The 17,165-nt window shown below is 48.8% G+C and overlaps 6 protein-coding genes; 2 read left to right on the plus strand and 4 right to left on the minus strand.

Moving 5' to 3' along the window:
- Positions 1 to 3,835: 3,835 nt before the first annotated feature.
- Positions 3,836 to 6,059, plus strand: CHC_T00008313001 (Isoamylase, Iso1). XM_005712151.1 is given in 2 exon segments: positions 3,836 to 6,022; positions 6,023 to 6,059. 1 exon segment carries the CDS (start codon positions 3,836 to 3,838, stop codon positions 6,020 to 6,022), a length of 2,187 nt encoding a protein of 728 aa, XP_005712208.1. The 3' UTR covers positions 6,023 to 6,059.
- Positions 6,060 to 6,205: 146 nt separating this feature from the next.
- On the minus strand, positions 6,206 to 7,189 carry CHC_T00001506001 (hypothetical protein). Its single transcript, XM_005712152.1, has one exon. It carries the CDS (start codon positions 7,187 to 7,189, stop codon positions 6,206 to 6,208), a length of 984 nt encoding a protein of 327 aa, XP_005712209.1.
- Positions 7,190 to 9,394: 2,205 nt separating this feature from the next.
- On the plus strand, positions 9,395 to 12,184 carry CHC_T00001507001 (hypothetical protein). XM_005712153.1 is given in 2 exon segments: positions 9,395 to 11,938; positions 11,939 to 12,184. 1 exon segment carries the CDS (start codon positions 9,395 to 9,397, stop codon positions 11,936 to 11,938), a length of 2,544 nt encoding a protein of 847 aa, XP_005712210.1. The 3' UTR covers positions 11,939 to 12,184.
- A 99-nt stretch (positions 12,185 to 12,283) lies between these two features.
- CHC_T00001508001 (hypothetical protein) lies at positions 12,284 to 12,505 on the minus strand. The gene has a single exon (XM_005712154.1). It carries the CDS (start codon positions 12,503 to 12,505, stop codon positions 12,284 to 12,286), a length of 222 nt encoding a protein of 73 aa, XP_005712211.1.
- Positions 12,506 to 12,625, minus strand: CHC_T00001509001 (hypothetical protein). Its single transcript, XM_005712155.1, has one exon. It carries the CDS (start codon positions 12,623 to 12,625, stop codon positions 12,506 to 12,508), a length of 120 nt encoding a protein of 39 aa, XP_005712212.1.
- A 32-nt stretch (positions 12,626 to 12,657) lies between these two features.
- Positions 12,658 to 13,449, minus strand: CHC_T00001510001 (hypothetical protein). The gene has a single exon (XM_005712156.1). It carries the CDS (start codon positions 13,447 to 13,449, stop codon positions 12,658 to 12,660), a length of 792 nt encoding a protein of 263 aa, XP_005712213.1.
- Between the last annotated feature and the right edge of the window lie 3,716 nt (positions 13,450 to 17,165).

Consider the following 17,165-nt stretch of genomic DNA (forward strand, 5'->3'; position numbering starts at 1 on the left):
AGCTAAGCGCGTTTGTGTCTCCAGTGGGCAGGCTGATGAGGGCCTTTTACGAGGAATTCGGAAAGTGCAGGCTGTGGTCCGTCAGGACATGTATCAGGGCCAGAGGCAAACAAAGATAGATGCCTTTTTTAAACAAAATAGTGGGTTTTGGAGGGTGCCATATGATTGGCTAGGGGACGAGTTTATCATACCATTTGATAATTGAAAAATCGCGATAATTAAAGCAAGAACCCTGCCACCGACGTGTTGCAATTACAGTGAACCCTCCCGATAAGGATCATTCTCCATATGGATATCCTCCGTAAACGGATAAAAAGTCGAGCGACGGACTCCGTAGATTACAAATTTTTACCAAAAAACAATGTCTGTGGAATATTCCTCAATTGGATATCGGGTTCAATGTGAAATAAGCATATCATACAGACCCCTCCTACTTAAAACGTATTTTATGGTTACTTTTGAGCGGCCAAGGCACAAATTACCCCATAACCGTTCATTCTTGATCAATCCGTTCACAATCTGCTCAATAAATTCCAATCCCCGTCTGAGGCTTCGCAATTATCATCATTCTCGACAAAAACATCTTTCTAGCATATACTCCTGTTGGTCCTCCCCCAATAAATCTCCTCTGATCGCAAACATTGCGTGTTGTCAGCACCGTAGCCATCTGCCCCCATCAAGCGACAATCGTCGATGAAGCGCTCTGAGCTTAACCTCTCCCAAAAGCAACAAATATGTGCAGAGTTCCAACGGCGCAAAAAGAGCAAGGAGCAGACGTCACAAAGCGCCCTTGCGAGGTGGGCCTCAGTACAGTTTTCCCTTTCTAAACCTCCTGCTCAAGCTGTCATGTCCCGCATCATCAACGGAAAGTATGGTTTTCGTCCCGATATCTCTACAAAAAAGTTCAAGCGCTCCGCGTCAGTTACCAGCCCATATCTCGAACGCGCAGTCGCAACTTGGGTCTCTGCCCAATTTGCAAATAGGGTAAACATCACAGGTCATCTTATAACTACGCAAGCAGAGCGCATTCAATGCATTTAGATACATTTTTTAAGTAAAGCACAGACATTCTGAGAGATGCACCGTGACACCGTTATGATACGTTATGATACGGTCTCCGGATGTGAATATCCTCCGCAAATGGATACGGATTACGTCCACCGAGCGTATCCATATCGAGAGGGTTCACTGTATCGCGAACCCACTGTAGCGCACCCCCCTTTACAAGTATACACCAGTGAAGCTAATGATCGAGGCCGTCAACACGTTGCCACGGAGGACACGCTGGAGAAGAGGGATCACGCCCTATGGCATCAGCTAGTACAGTAGTACTGTAGAGGGCTCCAGGGAGACGACTTTCACAACGCCCATCCACCACGCTTACAACTTGTAACGCACGGCGCGAATGATGCATGCGTTGCCGGTGTAAGATTCTGCAAATTCACCCGGCCCTATTGGTCGCAGGCGGTCGCATGCAATCGCAGGCGACCAATGAGGCCGTCTCTTCCAGCCTCAATGTCGCCACCGCGCCCTAATTATTGCATGTTCCTTCCGTCATCTCGGCCCCTCCACGTCTGCTGTCGGGCCTTCGCTCCATATAAGTGCACACGAGGCGCCGGAGTGCACCCCTAATCTTTAGCACACGTCTTCCTTCCTTGCGCCCCTCCTACGTCGTCTACCCCGACCCAAAGCGTAACCCGCATTCCAACACCCTTCCACGCCCCCGCGCCCTCGCCCTCGCCCCGCGACATGAGTTTCAAAAACGCTATCAAGGTACGCAGCACCTCCGCGCCGCGCCCGGTCCCCGTCGAGCCGCTTCCCGCCACGCAACCGCGCTAACCGTCACGTGTTTTCCTCGCCGTGTTTTGTTGCGTAGCGTGAGTTTAACCGCAAGCTTTGGGGGCATCCACAGGGCCCCAAGCAACGCATCAAGAACTCGGTCAGCCCGAAGCACATCATCAAGCGGAAGATTATCAAAGCTGTGCATAAAGTTTGAGACGCCCTCGCGGTTGCTCAGTGGCAGTTCACACCTGTCTAAGAGAAGAGTGACTCGAAACCGTTGGCCGTGCCCCTTACCGAGCCCTTTGTTGCGGCTTGCCCCGTCTCTAGCTCCGGCCTAGTCGCCCATCTTAGCGTGCGCTGATATTGCATTCCCAACCCCCGTGAGTGCTGCGAGAGACTGCATGAAAAGGTCGAAAATGGCATTTTCGTTTGATATCGAACCAATGGCTGAAAGACCAGGTGCCAGCCATTTTTCACGCCACATCAAACAAAGGTTTGATAGCGGTGTCTTGATTCGCAATAGCTTTGAGTAAAGTTGTTACAGCCATATCGCGGAAGGCGCTGGGACTGCAGATCTATCTCCGCCGCCACGCTTATCTTGCATGCTTGACGCAGTTCTTCGCTTTTTCTCCTTCCCAGATATGTCGAATTACGGTGTTTTTCCACGCTTCCTTTGTCACTACACCCGCGCTTACTCAATTCTTGTATGAGATTCCATGGTGGGGGGCAACTGCTGGTCAACAGGACGAACGTTCTTTTCGTTTTTTTAGACTGCCGAGAAAAGTTCTTTCCAACCCAAAATCAATATGTCTCGTCTTGGAAAACTGCATCTGCTATGAGGTTCGGGTCCCTTTATTTTTGCTCTGGGCAGGAAAAGAGTATAGTATTAATGCTTCAAGTGCCGAGAAGCTGCTAGGTTTTGATATTTCTCTCTGCCGTTTTTGTTTCTCAGTCACGTATTTCAAAGTTTCGCCAAACACTATTCATGTAAGGTTGCGGAGACATCTTCTCAGCTTTTATTGCCTCAATCCAAAGGTTAGTTTACTTCAACTCTAAGATGTCAAGATATAGGTTCGAACACTACACCGATGACCTGAATAGTGTGTGTGCGTGACAATGATTCGCAGGCCCTTCTCGAGCCCTTTGGCACAAGCAATAGTGTCATGCGCACCACACAAGTGTGGACGGTATCTGTGGCGTAAATAAATTGGAGTCCCGGATAACTTGATTTTTGGATTCATGTCATGTGGCATTCCTAAAACTAAAAGCCGCGAAACACATCCTTTTAAGCACTCTCCTTGTCTACCGGCTGAGGGGTTTTACGCTGCCTCGTGCTGCGATATGATGCCCTCGGCAAGCCTCGGGGCCCATATCTGCACTCGGAGCGTGTCTGCACTCGTAGCCAGTAGACAACCCCCACATGTCCGCCGACAACTTCATGCCAAGAGCCGGCGATTTGGCCCATTTCAGCATCATTCGATGTCCAGGCGCCTCAGGGCAGAAACACAATTCATTGTTCATGACATTATTTACGTTCGAGATCTTTGGACACTAGTTGATAAAGAACACTACACCCAGTTACCCCATTTAGTGTCACGCACACGATTTCGGTGTGGGCCCACCGCCTTAGAGCTACACATATTAGTGTAAGTTACACTATTTGCTCCGTTACGCTATTCACTGCTGAACTTTTCATTCATAAAATGATTGACACGTGTGTGAAATCTAAATCTTAGAAAGTTGCGTGCTGACATGTATGAGTCTTACGATGCTTGCTTTAGAATCTCAATCCGATCTGAAGATCTCTATCCTCGTTTCTGAGAGTGGGACTAGGTTAGAGCGTGTCAAAAAGGGCAGGATATTTTCGCAGGTTGCTGTATCATAGAGACAAGGTCAACACATATCGACAGCTCCATTAAAGGCAGCAGTGCAACCAGACATAGCGGAAAACGTCTTGCGAGGCGGCGATGAAGAGCTGCGCAAGCGAATGTTCTGCTTGACATCATCACATTCGGCCTGACACAGTCAATGTCTACTTAAACTAGCCCTCCCGATGAAATTCTCTCGTGGCATTGCCCATCCTCTGGGGCCATCCGTCGTCCATCGAGCTTCACAACTCCCGCTGCTGGACGTCAATTTTGCAGTATTCGCGCGCGTCCCAACTCTCACACTTCTGCTTTTTCCTCCCCTGACATCCTCCTGTCCTGTGCGCGATCCCTACGCCTCTGTTCCGTTCAAGAACCGGACAGGAGATGTGTGGCACGTGCTTGTGCACGACTTGAATCCTGACGTCACGTACGCTCTCACCACACCTGGTGCTGCAAATCGGATCCTGTCAGACCCCTACGCTCGTTGGCTTGAATCGCCAGGATGTGAGAAGTGGATGACTGTCGAGGGAGAAAACTTCAAGGGAGAGGGAGGCTGCCAAGAATCTGCTCAGAATGCAATGGCGTTCTTGAAGTCTTTCCCACGCCTCAACGGGCTTCAAATCAAATATCCTTTCACTCTCTGTCGCTTCACCGCACCGGAAAATTCTCGGCGTTTCGACTGGGGGAATGACAGTGCCCCGAGCATCGGCTACGAAAATCTTATCATCTACGAAGCGCATGTCCGCGCTCTTTCCCATGATGGAACTTTCGCAAGCGCCAAAACTGCCATACCATACCTCAAATGGTTAGGAATCACAGCTCTCCAGCTGATGCCCGTTTTTGAATTCAATGAAGTAGAGATGGGAGCGATGAACAGTGATTATAAACTGATATCGGATCAAGAAGTTTCCCGAAAAGCTCCAGTTGAACGGCCTGGAAACTGGTGGGGGTATAATCCCATGTCCTGGTTTTCACCAATGAATCGATATGCCAGCCGTGCGGGCGGTGGAGCGGCCGAGCTGAAAGAATTGGTCCAAGCGTTACATGAAAACGGAATCGAATGTTTCCTAGATGTTGTCTACAATCATTCCGCCAATGCAAGTTGTTCCTTACACTTCTTGAATGTCCAGCAGTTTTACTACATTGGAAAATCGAAAAACGATTCGTTCCAGCATAGCAATATATCGGGCTGTGGGAACACACTCTCTCCAAACAGCCCAATGATGCTTCAATTAGTTTTAGATAGCCTCCGGTGGTTTGTAACGGAGTACAGAATTGACGGGTTTCGAATCGATGCGGCCGGTGTGCTCTGTCGAGATCCAAGTGGGGCCCCCATCACTGGCCCCGAAGTAATTGACCACATTTGTTCCGATCCCGTGTTGAAGAATGTTAAACTGATCGTCGAGGGGTGGGACGCAGGTGATCAGATTGGGTCTGGGAACATGCTGCTAGGATCGAAAACTGGTTTCCCAAGAGGCGACCGGTTCTGTGAATGGAACGTGGAGTGGCGAGACGCGGTGCGACGATTTTTCCGCGGGGACAAGGGATCCTCAAAGCCTTTTTGCAAGGCCCTACGTGGATCTCCTAGCCTGTTTAAGGTCCCCAATCAAGTCTCTAAACCTAGACCCTTGGGGGCGCATCACGGAGTGAACTTTGTTGCTTGTCATGACGGCTTTAGTATGGCAGATGTGGTGAGCTACCGCAAACGGAAGAATACGGACGGCTACGCTGAAGTCTCGTTTAACTGTGGGGCAGAAGGAGAAACACCAGATCCACAAATTCGTGCAAAAAGGGCTCAGCAACTGAGAAACTTTGTGTTTGCCCTCGCTGTGTCTCGAGGGGTTCCAATGATAACACAAGGGGATGAATTTGGCTTTTCGAAACAAGGGATCAGCAATTCTTGGAATAATCCTCAGCTATTTGCCGCAACACTTCCTGACTCTCCGCAGCAATGCGATTCATTCGAGAGCCTTATACTATTTACAAGAGAAATGTTGAAGTTGCGATCATCACGTGACGTGTTGACAAGATCAGATTTCTTTTCTCATCTACTCTGGCTGGACGAAAGTGGGCGGCCTCGTTCCTCTCGCAAACACAGTTCTTCATCAGCAAACGTTGGGTACATTGCTTTCTCTGTCACTGGAACAGAGGAGGAGCCGGAATTATTTTTCGCATTTAACAATGGCAAACATGGTATTTCTGCGTCCCTTCCATATTCAACAAATAGCAACATTCGCTGGCGAAAGTTGTTTGATACTGGATCCCCCGCCGCATTAGTTTCAGAAAGCGCGCCTCGTCCAGCTGGTATGAGAGATATTATTGTTTCTCGTCAGACGTGCGTTCTTTACGAGGGATCGACCCCTGACAAATAGTCAAAAACACAAAAGAGCTACCCATACTTTCTGACAACTAATCTACGGCGAAGCCTTTTCCATGAAGCCACCACCATCATTCGGGTGTCCACGATCCGGATAGAATTGAATCTGCAGGCAAGTACGAATGACCTTTCCGAATGAAGGCTATTCACATCGCAGTTGCCACTGCGAGAGTGACTTTCAAGATGCAATGTCTGTGCGTGGTTCAGAACTATTCGTAAATGTCTGAGTTATTTCTTTTCGTTTCGTGGGAGCAGGTTCGGTGAACGCCTCGGCCACTCCTGTCGGAGATTCGACGGTAACAGCTGTAGGTGAAGACAGTTGAACTGCAGCATCCTTCGCCGTCTCGGTTTCGGAGGAAGTCTTTGAATTTCGCTCATGTTCGGCGACGGGTGTGTAGTCAATGACTCCTACCGTTTTTGTCCCCTGCTCAATAGATGGAGGAGTCCAGTTCGCAATATCAAGTGTAAGCATCTCCGGCTCCGCCTTCTTCGCAAACGCTTGAGTATTTTCAAGACTCTTCACCAAGAGAGTAACATGTTTCTCGTGGCTCAACCAGTACGACGTGAGCGCAGCTTTAAAAACGACCGAATGTTTGGCGTATACCTCCTTCTGGGCTCTGACTGTGTCTGCTAACAACGCCTTATATGCAACTTTATGATGATCCATCTTTTGCAGATTCCGTATCTTCTTCTGCTCATCAATCCCACGACGACTGCGTTCCATAAAATCGAGCTTGGACTGGTACCTCGATGCCTCTGACTTGGTTTCATTGAGTCTCGAATACATCGCTTCTACTCTGTTTATCTCCCGAATGTATGCTTCCACTTGCTTTTGAATAGTATTGTACTGAGTGACTTCATTTCCCGGTGCCCTCGTGAATTGATCGTACAAAACTTGTGACCCTTTGGCAAAATCTGCAGCAACCTGATGTATCTCGTCATCTGTTGTCGGATATGATTCGAAAAAGCGCTCAGAAAAGTTTCGTTGCTCTTGCATTTGAATAACCCAGCCTCGATTTGCAGAGGATAGCATTTTGCACGTGTATACGAGGGCAAGCTTGACGGAATGAAGACGATGTTTGAGTTCTGAATATTCAGCGTTGGGAGAACCTTTGATTGGTTCCTGCGCCCGTGCTAGAGTGCGCTTAATGACGTGCAGCATATTGGAACCCAAGACTCAAAACAATGCAGTCAAAGGTAAATCAAAAGCCTCCTTGAGGGCTCTTTCTCACTCACCTGTGTCGGGGATCTGAAAGTCTGGAGAGACAGAAAACTTCCACTCGCGCTTTGATTTCTTTATAAAGGGTGCTTCATCCGGGCATTTTGTATTGCGGTAACAACTGAGGGGGGAAAACAGTTAGTCATCTTTGAACGCACTGGAGGAAGTGAAGTGGTTGCAGGAATTGTACGAATGCAGCATTCTCGGAATCATGGACAAGCAATAGTTGTATGCCGACGGATATGACTGAGATTGATTCATCTCGACGAGGGAAGAAGGGAGAGCTTGAACTTTAGAAGCTACGGCTGTTGTAAATTTGATCGGATGCGAAGTTTAGGTATGATTCAAACTATTGCATGGCAAAGTCGGTTTCAGTTTGTCTGCAAGCCCTCGGACCAAAGGTGCTTTTGATACAGGCCCTCAAGTATCAAAAGATGGGACGCTACATGTCATGAAGACCGAGGAAAGCGAGTTGTCACATGTCATGAAGACCGAGGAAAGCGAGTTGGTGAAGAGAGTGGAAATGTTACGTGGTGAGGATGTACCGCCCATGTAAAACGCGACGATTGTCTCCGGTGGACGATCCATTGTGAGGCGTCAAAAGAAACGAGTGCATTTATGGAGGTAAAGGACATGGGTTGATTTACTGTACGGAAGTGTACCATCGTAAAGCATGTTGTAAAGATGCAGTCTCCGGAACATAACATGAGGGTGAGGAATGAGTACTGAAAACGAAAGCGAGAAAGAGAAAAGGATGAGTTTCGTTCTGGAAATTGCCAGATGATGTGGGCAATAGATGGTTCTGAATCATGGAGGTTAGGTATCTTTCGTCATAAAGAAGTCAAGGTAGCTCAAATCGCACCCATCATAACGAATGGTAGGTTCAGCATGTCATGTTTCTTGAGCACGTGCATATTGCGGTAGTGCTGGATATGGTAGGGTGCAGGTTTCTTAGAAGATGATGTTTGGGCCTTTTTTAAAAGTGTGGGGGGAAAGGGTGTGGTCTCTGGAAGGGTGTGGTCTCTGGAAGCAAGAAGGGGGCGCGGATTCACCATAAGGCGGTGTGTACAGTATCTTAAAGGTATACAGTACATGATGTAGAGAGATGTGTGAATACTGTACTGCAAGAATGGTTGTGATTGGGGGGTGCGAGGAGGAAGAAGTGGGACAACGGAAAGGCGTTGCGACGTTGCCTGGTGTTCGGACAGAAATGTAGTTTGGTAGAAAAGCGGTTGGAAATGGTTGGAAAAGCAACAAGGCCATCGAGGCACAATGTTCTCGAGGCAGGAAGGCACACTGCACCGTACTTCAGGTGTGAATTGGAGAAATTACATGGTAAAATAGAAAAACAGCGGAAATAGTGACACAACGTTCACACGTTGACCCGCTTGACCCGCTTGACCAGCATCACTAGTACATGTATGCCCTGTTGTCATCAATCGAAACAGAACAGGATGAGACGGGAGAGTTCCAAGCAGGCCCTTGTGTGAGCACCATCTGTGACGAAGCACGTGTAAAGGAAGAAGCATGCCGCCAACAATTGGGCAACATCCGATTGGAATCGGCCCATCTTACAGTGGAAAGGAAACTAACGTAGAGAATACAGTGTAAGTGCGATAAATTGAATGCATTGAGCTGAACGGCAACAATCTGAGCAATCTCACTGGTCGCCCAGCAAACCTGAAACACGTGTCCGCAGTGGCGCCTGCCGCTACGTCACCCACGTGTGCATGTTGCCACATGAAAATAACTGATTTTCACATCCATCTTCATACGAAACACAAGCGCGTGCGGTGCTGTCCTTGTGTGCCCGCATACGCTCGCCCCGTCCGGTATGCTATTAGCGAGTCCACTTCTTCACTGCCATGGCCGCTTCGTCGTCTTCGCGGACACTTGCATCTACCGCGCGACGCCCTCTTACCAGAACAGGTCCGTCTCCTTTTCCCCATTCCCCGTCCTACCTCCTCCCCTCTGTCCCCCTACCTACACCTAGGACCTTCACTCCCCTTCTTGTAGTGTCCTTCCCTCTGCTCCCCCCTCACAAACTTCCACCGAACCACAGACGCATTCCCCCTCAAGCGTTCATGTCACGTCCAACGATAGATTCCCACAACCCGAAACCCCTTTCACTGCAATACTCCTTCCGAAATGCCTGACCCCTCAACCCCAAATTCAACCCGCGATCCCGCGACTCCACCCTCCCGCCATCCACTCCCACCACTCCCGCCCACCGGCCAACAACCCGCCTCCACCACCACTCGCCCTGCCATCTCCCCGCCTTCCCCGTTCTACCCGGCCCCGCATTTCGCCCCTCCATCTTCCTCCACTTCCCCTCCCTTCCCCTCCTTTCCCGGTGCTCATCCCTTCTACCCTCCTCAGTATTACCCCCCCGTGTACTCAATCCCCGCCCAATGGCCTCCTCCGAGTCCTAGCCATCATGCTTTCGCCCCTCCTCCACCTTTCTACCCCTGGGGCCCGACTCCGCCTGCGGCTCAGCATCCACACCCGCCATCCCAGCAGCACGCGCACCAGCAGCACGCTCACCAACAGCACGCTCACCAACAGCATCAATTGGAAATGCAACAAACAGATCGCTCTGCAAGTCCCAGACATCGCAGACGCCACGATCCTTCCCGCTCTGCGCGCGGTCGTCACGCAAGTCCCAGGGAGTCCAGGAGAGACGCCAATGGCAAGAGATATCAAGAATCGCCCTCGTTTGATGACGACGACGTCAACCATACCGACTCTGCTGCCACTACACCGCAGTCCTCCCGTCGCTCTCGTAGGCGTCCAATTACTGCCAACGGCTCGTCTGGGAACCATCCCAACGGTGTCTCATTTGGGGCAGGTTCCAATGCTGGCGCAGCGAACTCATCCACAAACGGTACCTCTCGCGGCGATGCCGGAGCTGATATTGAACAGGCGAGCGCGGATCTTGACTGTGCCGCACAGAAGGCCGTTGATTGTGGCGATGAGGTTACTCTGGCTTTGTTGCTCACATCGTGGGCAAGCAGTTTAGAGGAGGCCGCCTCGCATAGCAGTACGACCATATTGGCTTTTGAAAACGTTTTTCACGGCAGTCGCGCGCTAGACATTGTGGCCGACGGAGTTCTGCAAAAGGATTTTGGGAGCGAAAGTGGAGTGAGAAAGGCCCTGGCGACTTTGCTTGGGTTCGTTTTGTATGGCGATCGCGTTTTGCATTCTCGCTTTGCGGAACTTGTTGTGCAGTTGAACTGCTCATTGAAAAATACCAGTGAAGCAACGGAACGATGCATCCAGGGGCGCAAGATTGCCGTGAGGAAAGTGCTGGCGGTTTTAAGACAGATTTACGTTGATATTCGCGCTTACGAGGAAGTGCTTCCAAGCCCAGCTGACAAGTTTTCCAAGCCTAACTCGCCATCCAGAGTCCCCGGACAGCCGACTGCCGGCCCGGCAGGACCTGACCCTACAAAAGCTGTAGAACGCTCGGTGGATGCGTGGAGAAGGTCTGTGGCCAGGCTCCAAGGTGAGATGGCTATGATTGTTGTGCTTGTGAATGCTCTTGGAACAGTAGAAAGCAAGCTGAGGTATGATGGGGACAGCTCGTTGGAAGAACAAGGCCAATTTTACGGGGCAATGTGTGAGACAATTAAGGCACACATTTCGCAGGACATCAAAGCGAGAAAGGATTTACTGAATTCCCGGTATTGGGTTGACGTCACAACTGGCGCTGACTCAACTGTATTCGAGGCCGTTAGATCGCGAGCAGACCTATGGCTTACCCAATTTGAAGCTTCTCGCAGCGAAGTGGAAAGCCAGTTGGATGACGCTGGTATTGGGTTTGGGCCTTCTGCTTGTGTTCCAGAAGATAAGTTTTCCGTCTTAGTATCTGCCAGCGCTCGTGTGGCAGCGCTTGTATCTTATCATCAACATGCATTCTCGTGGGCGAAAGATGTCCCTGATTTGCTCAACTCAATGGTCATCGCGTTTCAGTGCTTACAAACAGTGAACAAGGGTGACCTAAGCGCTCCCGAGAAGTTGAAGAACAATTTTTTTCTGGGTGTGCAAGGCGCGTTTGCATGTATTTCTAATGTTGTCAACTGGTCATTTACGTCGCTCCACGAGAAGGTGCTTGGGAGTCTTGAGAAGAGCATTGCGGGGGATTCACAAAAAGAGACCGTGCAGCCACAAAAGTCACTTCGATTTGAGGAACCACCAAAGAGCCCAACCAAGAACGAAGTTGTTGCAGATGCTGAGGCATCACAGCCCCAGAGTCGCCGGAAACCGCGCCACGCGCGGATGAAATCGTCTCCAGATGCCCTCTTACATCTTAATGATCATTTTGATGGCTACTCAGATTCAGAGACGAGCCGTGAAGTTGAGGGCAGTGAAAGTAGAGAGTCGGAAATTCCCTCTCAAATTCCCTTACCCCCAGATAATGCGAAAGCGGCGCGCAATGCGAAAGCGGGCGGAAATGGCACTCAGTCTGAAGAAGCCAGCGACTCGAATGAGTCATGGGTTCGAGGACAAGAGGAACTGCCAATTGTGTACGAGGAGCAGCCTTTGAATTATGATGAAGAAGAAGAAAAAGAGGATCCCAACGATCGAGAAATAATTGTACACGATGACGCGTTGGAAGATTCAGTGAAACCAAAGAAAGTGAGCCACACTTCTCATGTCCGAAGCATGAGCGTGGACGGGATTCCCTTTTAGAAACTGGCAGAGTGGCACGTCCAAAGAAGGAATGAAAGAGAAGTACACAGCTACTGACGCAACAAAATGACTGACCTGACCCTTTTTCGAGCTTTTCGAGGTCGCATTTGGGTTGTTGAAGAGTTTCTCCGTGTGTATAATACTTTGGGAACTCCGAGTGACAGAAGGACAATTGACAGAACTGGAATTTTGATCCCGAGTCCATCATTGCCTACATCAATAAAGTTTTCCTCGTATTGTATGAGACACCCACCCTTGCCTTGCACCGCTATATATTCGTTGCCGACGTTGAAGTTCAGGTGGTCAGAGGCATATGATATACGTACGTATGCGCGCTTACATATTCTAGTATTGTGAGCAACGGCTTGAATCAATGAGTATATGGCGCAAAAAGGAAAGTAAGACTAGACATTCAGACAGAATGCCTAGTTGTTCTTTCCTTTTTGACCGGCAGGTTCGGGTATTGCTGCTCAGTTTGAGAAGAAGTTGAGTCCGCTGGAAAAAATCACTCAGCTGGCGGCTTCGTAACAAAATGCTGGTAGGTATGTAAAGGCTAGACCTTACCATTCAGCAGGATCGATGTTTGGTATTTGAGAAGTTAACATCCACCACAAAATTGCTAGAATTCTGGGTGACCGATGAACATGCCTTCATTGAAGAGGATGGCGCAGCGGACTCACTTGACATACACGTGCGCAATAAAGACGGTCATCCTTTGATCAAATCTTCTTCGTCGCAGCTCTGTCCTTGCGCGCCCTCATTCGCTCTCGGATGCCTCGCCTTCTTGTTCTCAAAATGTTGTTGTACATGCAAGCTGCAACCACTGCACCAACCATCGGTCCGACCCAGTACACAGAATGTGCGGCCCAATGGCCTTCAAGTACGGCAAGGGCAAATGACATGGCAGGGTTCATACAACCACCTGTCCATTCACCTGCCACATCAAGAACGGCGACAACGAGCATGGTCATGAGGGACCACTTCTTAAAAGTTGCCTTTTCATGAAATATATGTTTGAGGGAGAGCGCGACGACACAGAGCAAGGCGGTGATGAGAGCCTCAATGACGACTGCCTTTGAATAGGAGATATGCTTGTGTGGTTGCGGGGGATGAAAGATGCCATCTATATCTTTATGAAGTATATTCGCACAGATACGAACGACAAACGCGGCTGCGATATGTGCCAGGAACTGAGCAAATATCACAACGATGGCATGAATTGGTGCCGTCTCACCGGCGAGGGTAAGAGAAATTGTCACGCAAGGGTTAAAGGTGGACCCGAGAGCGAGGCCAAAAATTTCCCAGATGGCCATGAGGGCGACGAGGAGGGAATAGAATACATAAGCGGGATGGAGTGATCGAATTGAGGGAGATAAAGAATGTAAGAGTGGTGTGGCCGTTAGGAAATATGCAAAGAGTGTTGACGTGACCCATAGGAACACAGCAAGGAACTCAATAAGGAAGAGTTTGTAGTTGGCATTGGCACGTAAAGGAAGAAGCAGAGACGCCATCCCAGGCGTAGGGTCTGGGAAGCCTTGACGAGAGCTGGAGGAAGATGACGGGGGATGACCGCACAGGCCCGCGAGGCATGAGAGAGATCAAGCAGTTCGGAGTCAGTCGGCCAAAGCCTGTGAAACGTATTTCGTGTTGTTGATGATGGAGCTGCGTGATGAGAGGCCACATGAGCAGTTCACGTCTCCAAACCCCGAGTGAGGTTGGCTGCCACCGCTATTCGGAATTGACACTGCATCGACTACTACTGGACAGTACAGTATGTGTACGGCACGTGGTCGAGGCCGATGCGGCACGGCTGTGGACGACAGTTTGTCGATAGACTTACGCTCCGTGGGACTTCACATTACTGTAATACTGTACCGCTGCTGATTTGAAACAGGTATGATAGAAATTGACAGGCCGCTACCTGTGCAGCACTTGATTTTTTTTTCTTGTTCCAGCGAAGGCACGCCAACTCCCACAAGGAATCCTTTGCTCTACTAGTGTCTATCAGACGTTGTCCTCATCCAGTGTCTATCCGACCAAGCGTTATCATAGCATAAAAATCTGCTCATGGTATTCCTTTTCAACTTTGATGCCTACGGTTTCTATTTTTCTTTGGGAGGTTGACTCGTTTTATATTTTTTCTCAAGTTAGAACCGAATAGAAGCACTCTACAGAATGTTTCTATGTTACACGTACTGGTATAAAATGAGCTTAAAAGAAAAATGCTTACTGTAAGCCGATTTTTTCTTTTGAACACCTTTATGTGCGTCAACGAGTTGGTTTTCGCTAGAATTGACGAGCAGATGCTTTACTTGTGATGATGGACTTCTATTTGCCAAACAAAACAGAAGTTAAATCGCGCTTTGCATTGTCTACAAAAAATAAAAACAACTTTTGTCCTCATAGGAGGACTAACGGCCCCGATAGACACTAGTTATTCCAATCCTGTCCATCCTCAGCTCGATGGCCAGACATCTTCACGAGTCAAATAAGATCAAGGACTCGTGAGTGGAAAGTTTGCGTTCACTACGTTCATCATCAACGTCACATCCATACCGAACATTATCACCTGGGGGCTCGTATGTAGACGACATTTGATCCAGATAAGACACTTTCAAATTTCTCAAGATCTAATGGCTCGTTTGCATTACTTTTTGTCATTTGAAGCCAAGAGCATTTACATGCATTTTTTTGTAGCTACTTCTTGAGAAGGCGTCATCACTTTGCCGTGCAAAAGCTCCGAACTTCTCAATGCTTACAATCATCAAACTTTTGTTGAGCTGATTTAAATACATAGCTTTCTCGGCTTCTCCAAGTCGTACTTTATACGACTACAGTGGGCTAAAGAGTTGCAAATTTTTTATCAATTATAACATAACAGACAGTATCGAAGATCTAGCTGAACAGAAATAATATTTGCAAAGTTTCTGGGTAAGACAGCTTTTGACGGATACGCACAACAATGTACTGCGAATCCCGATCTATGTATAAACAGTTCATCCCTGGAGTTATAGTCGTACTGTATGAAAGGGATATCCGTCGTGCAGTGATGAACGACTTGAAAATTATTCCTCAATTATCAAAAAAATGCTTGCTTTTCCACGTTTGCGGGGTTTCCTCACCTTTGCCGTTGATTTCGAGCGTTTTTAGGGTTAGCCTTCGATATGGTTAACTCTTGGCGTTTTCAGGATTTTATGGAGGGTATTATAGGGTTTTATAAATTCTATAAGGGCCATTTTCTATAATATCCTCCTAAAAAATCTTATAATATTGAGTTGAAAATTACACGATAATTGAGAGAATATTTTGGGAGTGCCTAATTGTAGTTCCTCACACCTCTCCTTATATCGTGGTTGTCCTTATGTGGCATATTCTTTGAACAAGGTTTTACGGCAGTAGTAATAGGAGCTACAAATGTGTACAATGTTAAAGCTTTACTTGCGATTTGTAGCCTCAAAGAACATATGGAGTGCGGTATATCATGATAAGGCACGTGATGCTTTTCCCTTGCGCTCCTGTCTACGAAATAATTCATCTTCATATGGCTCTTAATAGAATCCCTTGTTGAATGAAAAATAGGGGGCTTTTTCGTACAACAGACATGGATGAATGAAAGAAGTCCCTGGACCAGGATGCAACCTTGTTGTCTGTACTATAATTTGAGTTGGCAGAAATGGCATGACCGGCATGATCCGAATTTCTATCGTCTACCTCGACGATTATTCCTTCGAACAGGAGCGGACCCGCCTCGCAAATGAAAAGCACCACAAGCGGTTTTTAATCACTGAGGGCTACAGAAAAAAGCTGGAGAGTTTATTATTTCGCGTGAGAGTTCTGTATATGCTGTACATGGTTGTTGATGTGGGTGACCTTAGATTTGGGTCGTGAAAGCAAAGAGATAAGGTTATGTGCATCTACGGAGGGGCGACTAGGTAGAAGATGGTGCAAGGGGGGGTGCAAGGGTCGTCTCTTCTTGTTGGAGAGGGGAGAAGGTACTACAGGTGTACGTGCGACCGAAGGCGTAGTTTCGCGAAAAAGGGTGGGGAAGCTGCAGGCTGCAGCTTTTTGACATTGCAATCAGGGTTGGGAGTCAGAGTGAGATCGGATGCAAAAATGCAGCAAGGAATCGGGATATAATTGCAGAAGGGGTGCAGGGCGCAAGACAGGAAACTGGTGATGGATGTGCGCACGTTACAAGTATTGATGCTGAGAGGTATGGGCTCAGAGAAGAAACCTGTGTGCAAGGTACTGTATAGTTTACAGAAGTGCCCAAAGGTGGGACGGGAAGGCGAAAGCGGATAAAGCGGATGCTGCGCGGTGGTGTATTACAGCAGGTTTGTACTGTGGTGGCTGTGTGGTGAAGATGAGAGGAACGAATGCGAGTAAGCATTAAAGCGTGATCTCTCGAGGATTTGGTGTTGCCGCAAACGGCCTGTCGAGGCTAAAACTAACGTCTCGACAGAGAGATCCCCTCTCGACATGGAGCAAGCAGCAAGGCGGGTAACAATTGGAGAGATGGTCGGATGGCAAACATGCAAAGATTGATGTTGCGTTCCGACTGCCTGCTCTTGCGCTTGCAAGACAGCTGGGGCGCGCGTGTGCTGAAAGGCGAGGATATCAATGTGCTGTATTCGTCGCTGACGTTCGTATTGATTCTTCAATGCTGTAAACTAGTGTCAGGACCGACGCTCTGGGCGTGACAGGGATGGTTTTAGGCGCGGGCAAAGGGATGCTGAAGCTGAGGGAGGGACGGAGGCGTTACGGATACAGTGGGAGGATGGGAGCAAGGAGCACCGGGTGGTTTGTGGGTTTGTGTGCACATACCGTATGGCGGATGGGGATGGAGGGGAACGGGGGGGTCCTCGGATATAGGAGCACGTGGAGCCATGGCGGGTAGTGGCGGACCGTTGGTTTGCGAAAGAAGCATGTGTAAGGTCACGATAGCAGCCGGCAAGAGTTGCGCATTAGGATGGAGAAAGCCGGCTGGAGGGCGCTCTATGCGACGCGCTTTAATTGCACGCGCCCAAATGTCACGTATTAATTACAGTGGGCAGTGTTTCCAAAGTGTAATGTCCTCCGTGTGGATGCGACAGCAACTGGGAGCTTGGGCGGACCAATAGCAAAGCATGCGTGTCGGATGGCGTTTGTGGAGTAGTGATAGTTTTCGGAATCGCGCATCGCGCTGCGCTGCGGCTCATTCGGCAGCTGTATCTTTAAAACAACCTTC

The sequence above is a fragment of the Chondrus crispus genome, genomic scaffold (assembly GCF_000350225.1).
Source record: "Chondrus crispus Stackhouse genomic scaffold, scaffold_100, whole genome shotgun sequence".
Lineage (NCBI taxonomy): Eukaryota > Rhodophyta > Florideophyceae > Gigartinales > Gigartinaceae > Chondrus > Chondrus crispus.

Coding starts and splice junctions, on each gene's coding strand:
- CHC_T00001506001 (XM_005712152.1), bottom strand. CDS start 7,189: ATGCTGCACGTCATTAAGCGCACTCTAGCACGGGCGCAGGAACCAATC.
- CHC_T00001508001 (XM_005712154.1), bottom strand. CDS start 12,505: ATGGTAAGGTCTAGCCTTTACATACCTACCAGCATTTTGTTACGAAGC.
- CHC_T00008313001 (XM_005712151.1), top strand. CDS start 3,836: ATGAAATTCTCTCGTGGCATTGCCCATCCTCTGGGGCCATCCGTCGTC.
- CHC_T00001507001 (XM_005712153.1), top strand. CDS start 9,395: ATGCCTGACCCCTCAACCCCAAATTCAACCCGCGATCCCGCGACTCCA.
- CHC_T00001510001 (XM_005712156.1), bottom strand. CDS start 13,449: ATGGCGTCTCTGCTTCTTCCTTTACGTGCCAATGCCAACTACAAACTC.
- CHC_T00001509001 (XM_005712155.1), bottom strand. CDS start 12,625: ATGTCAAGTGAGTCCGCTGCGCCATCCTCTTCAATGAAGGCATGTTCA.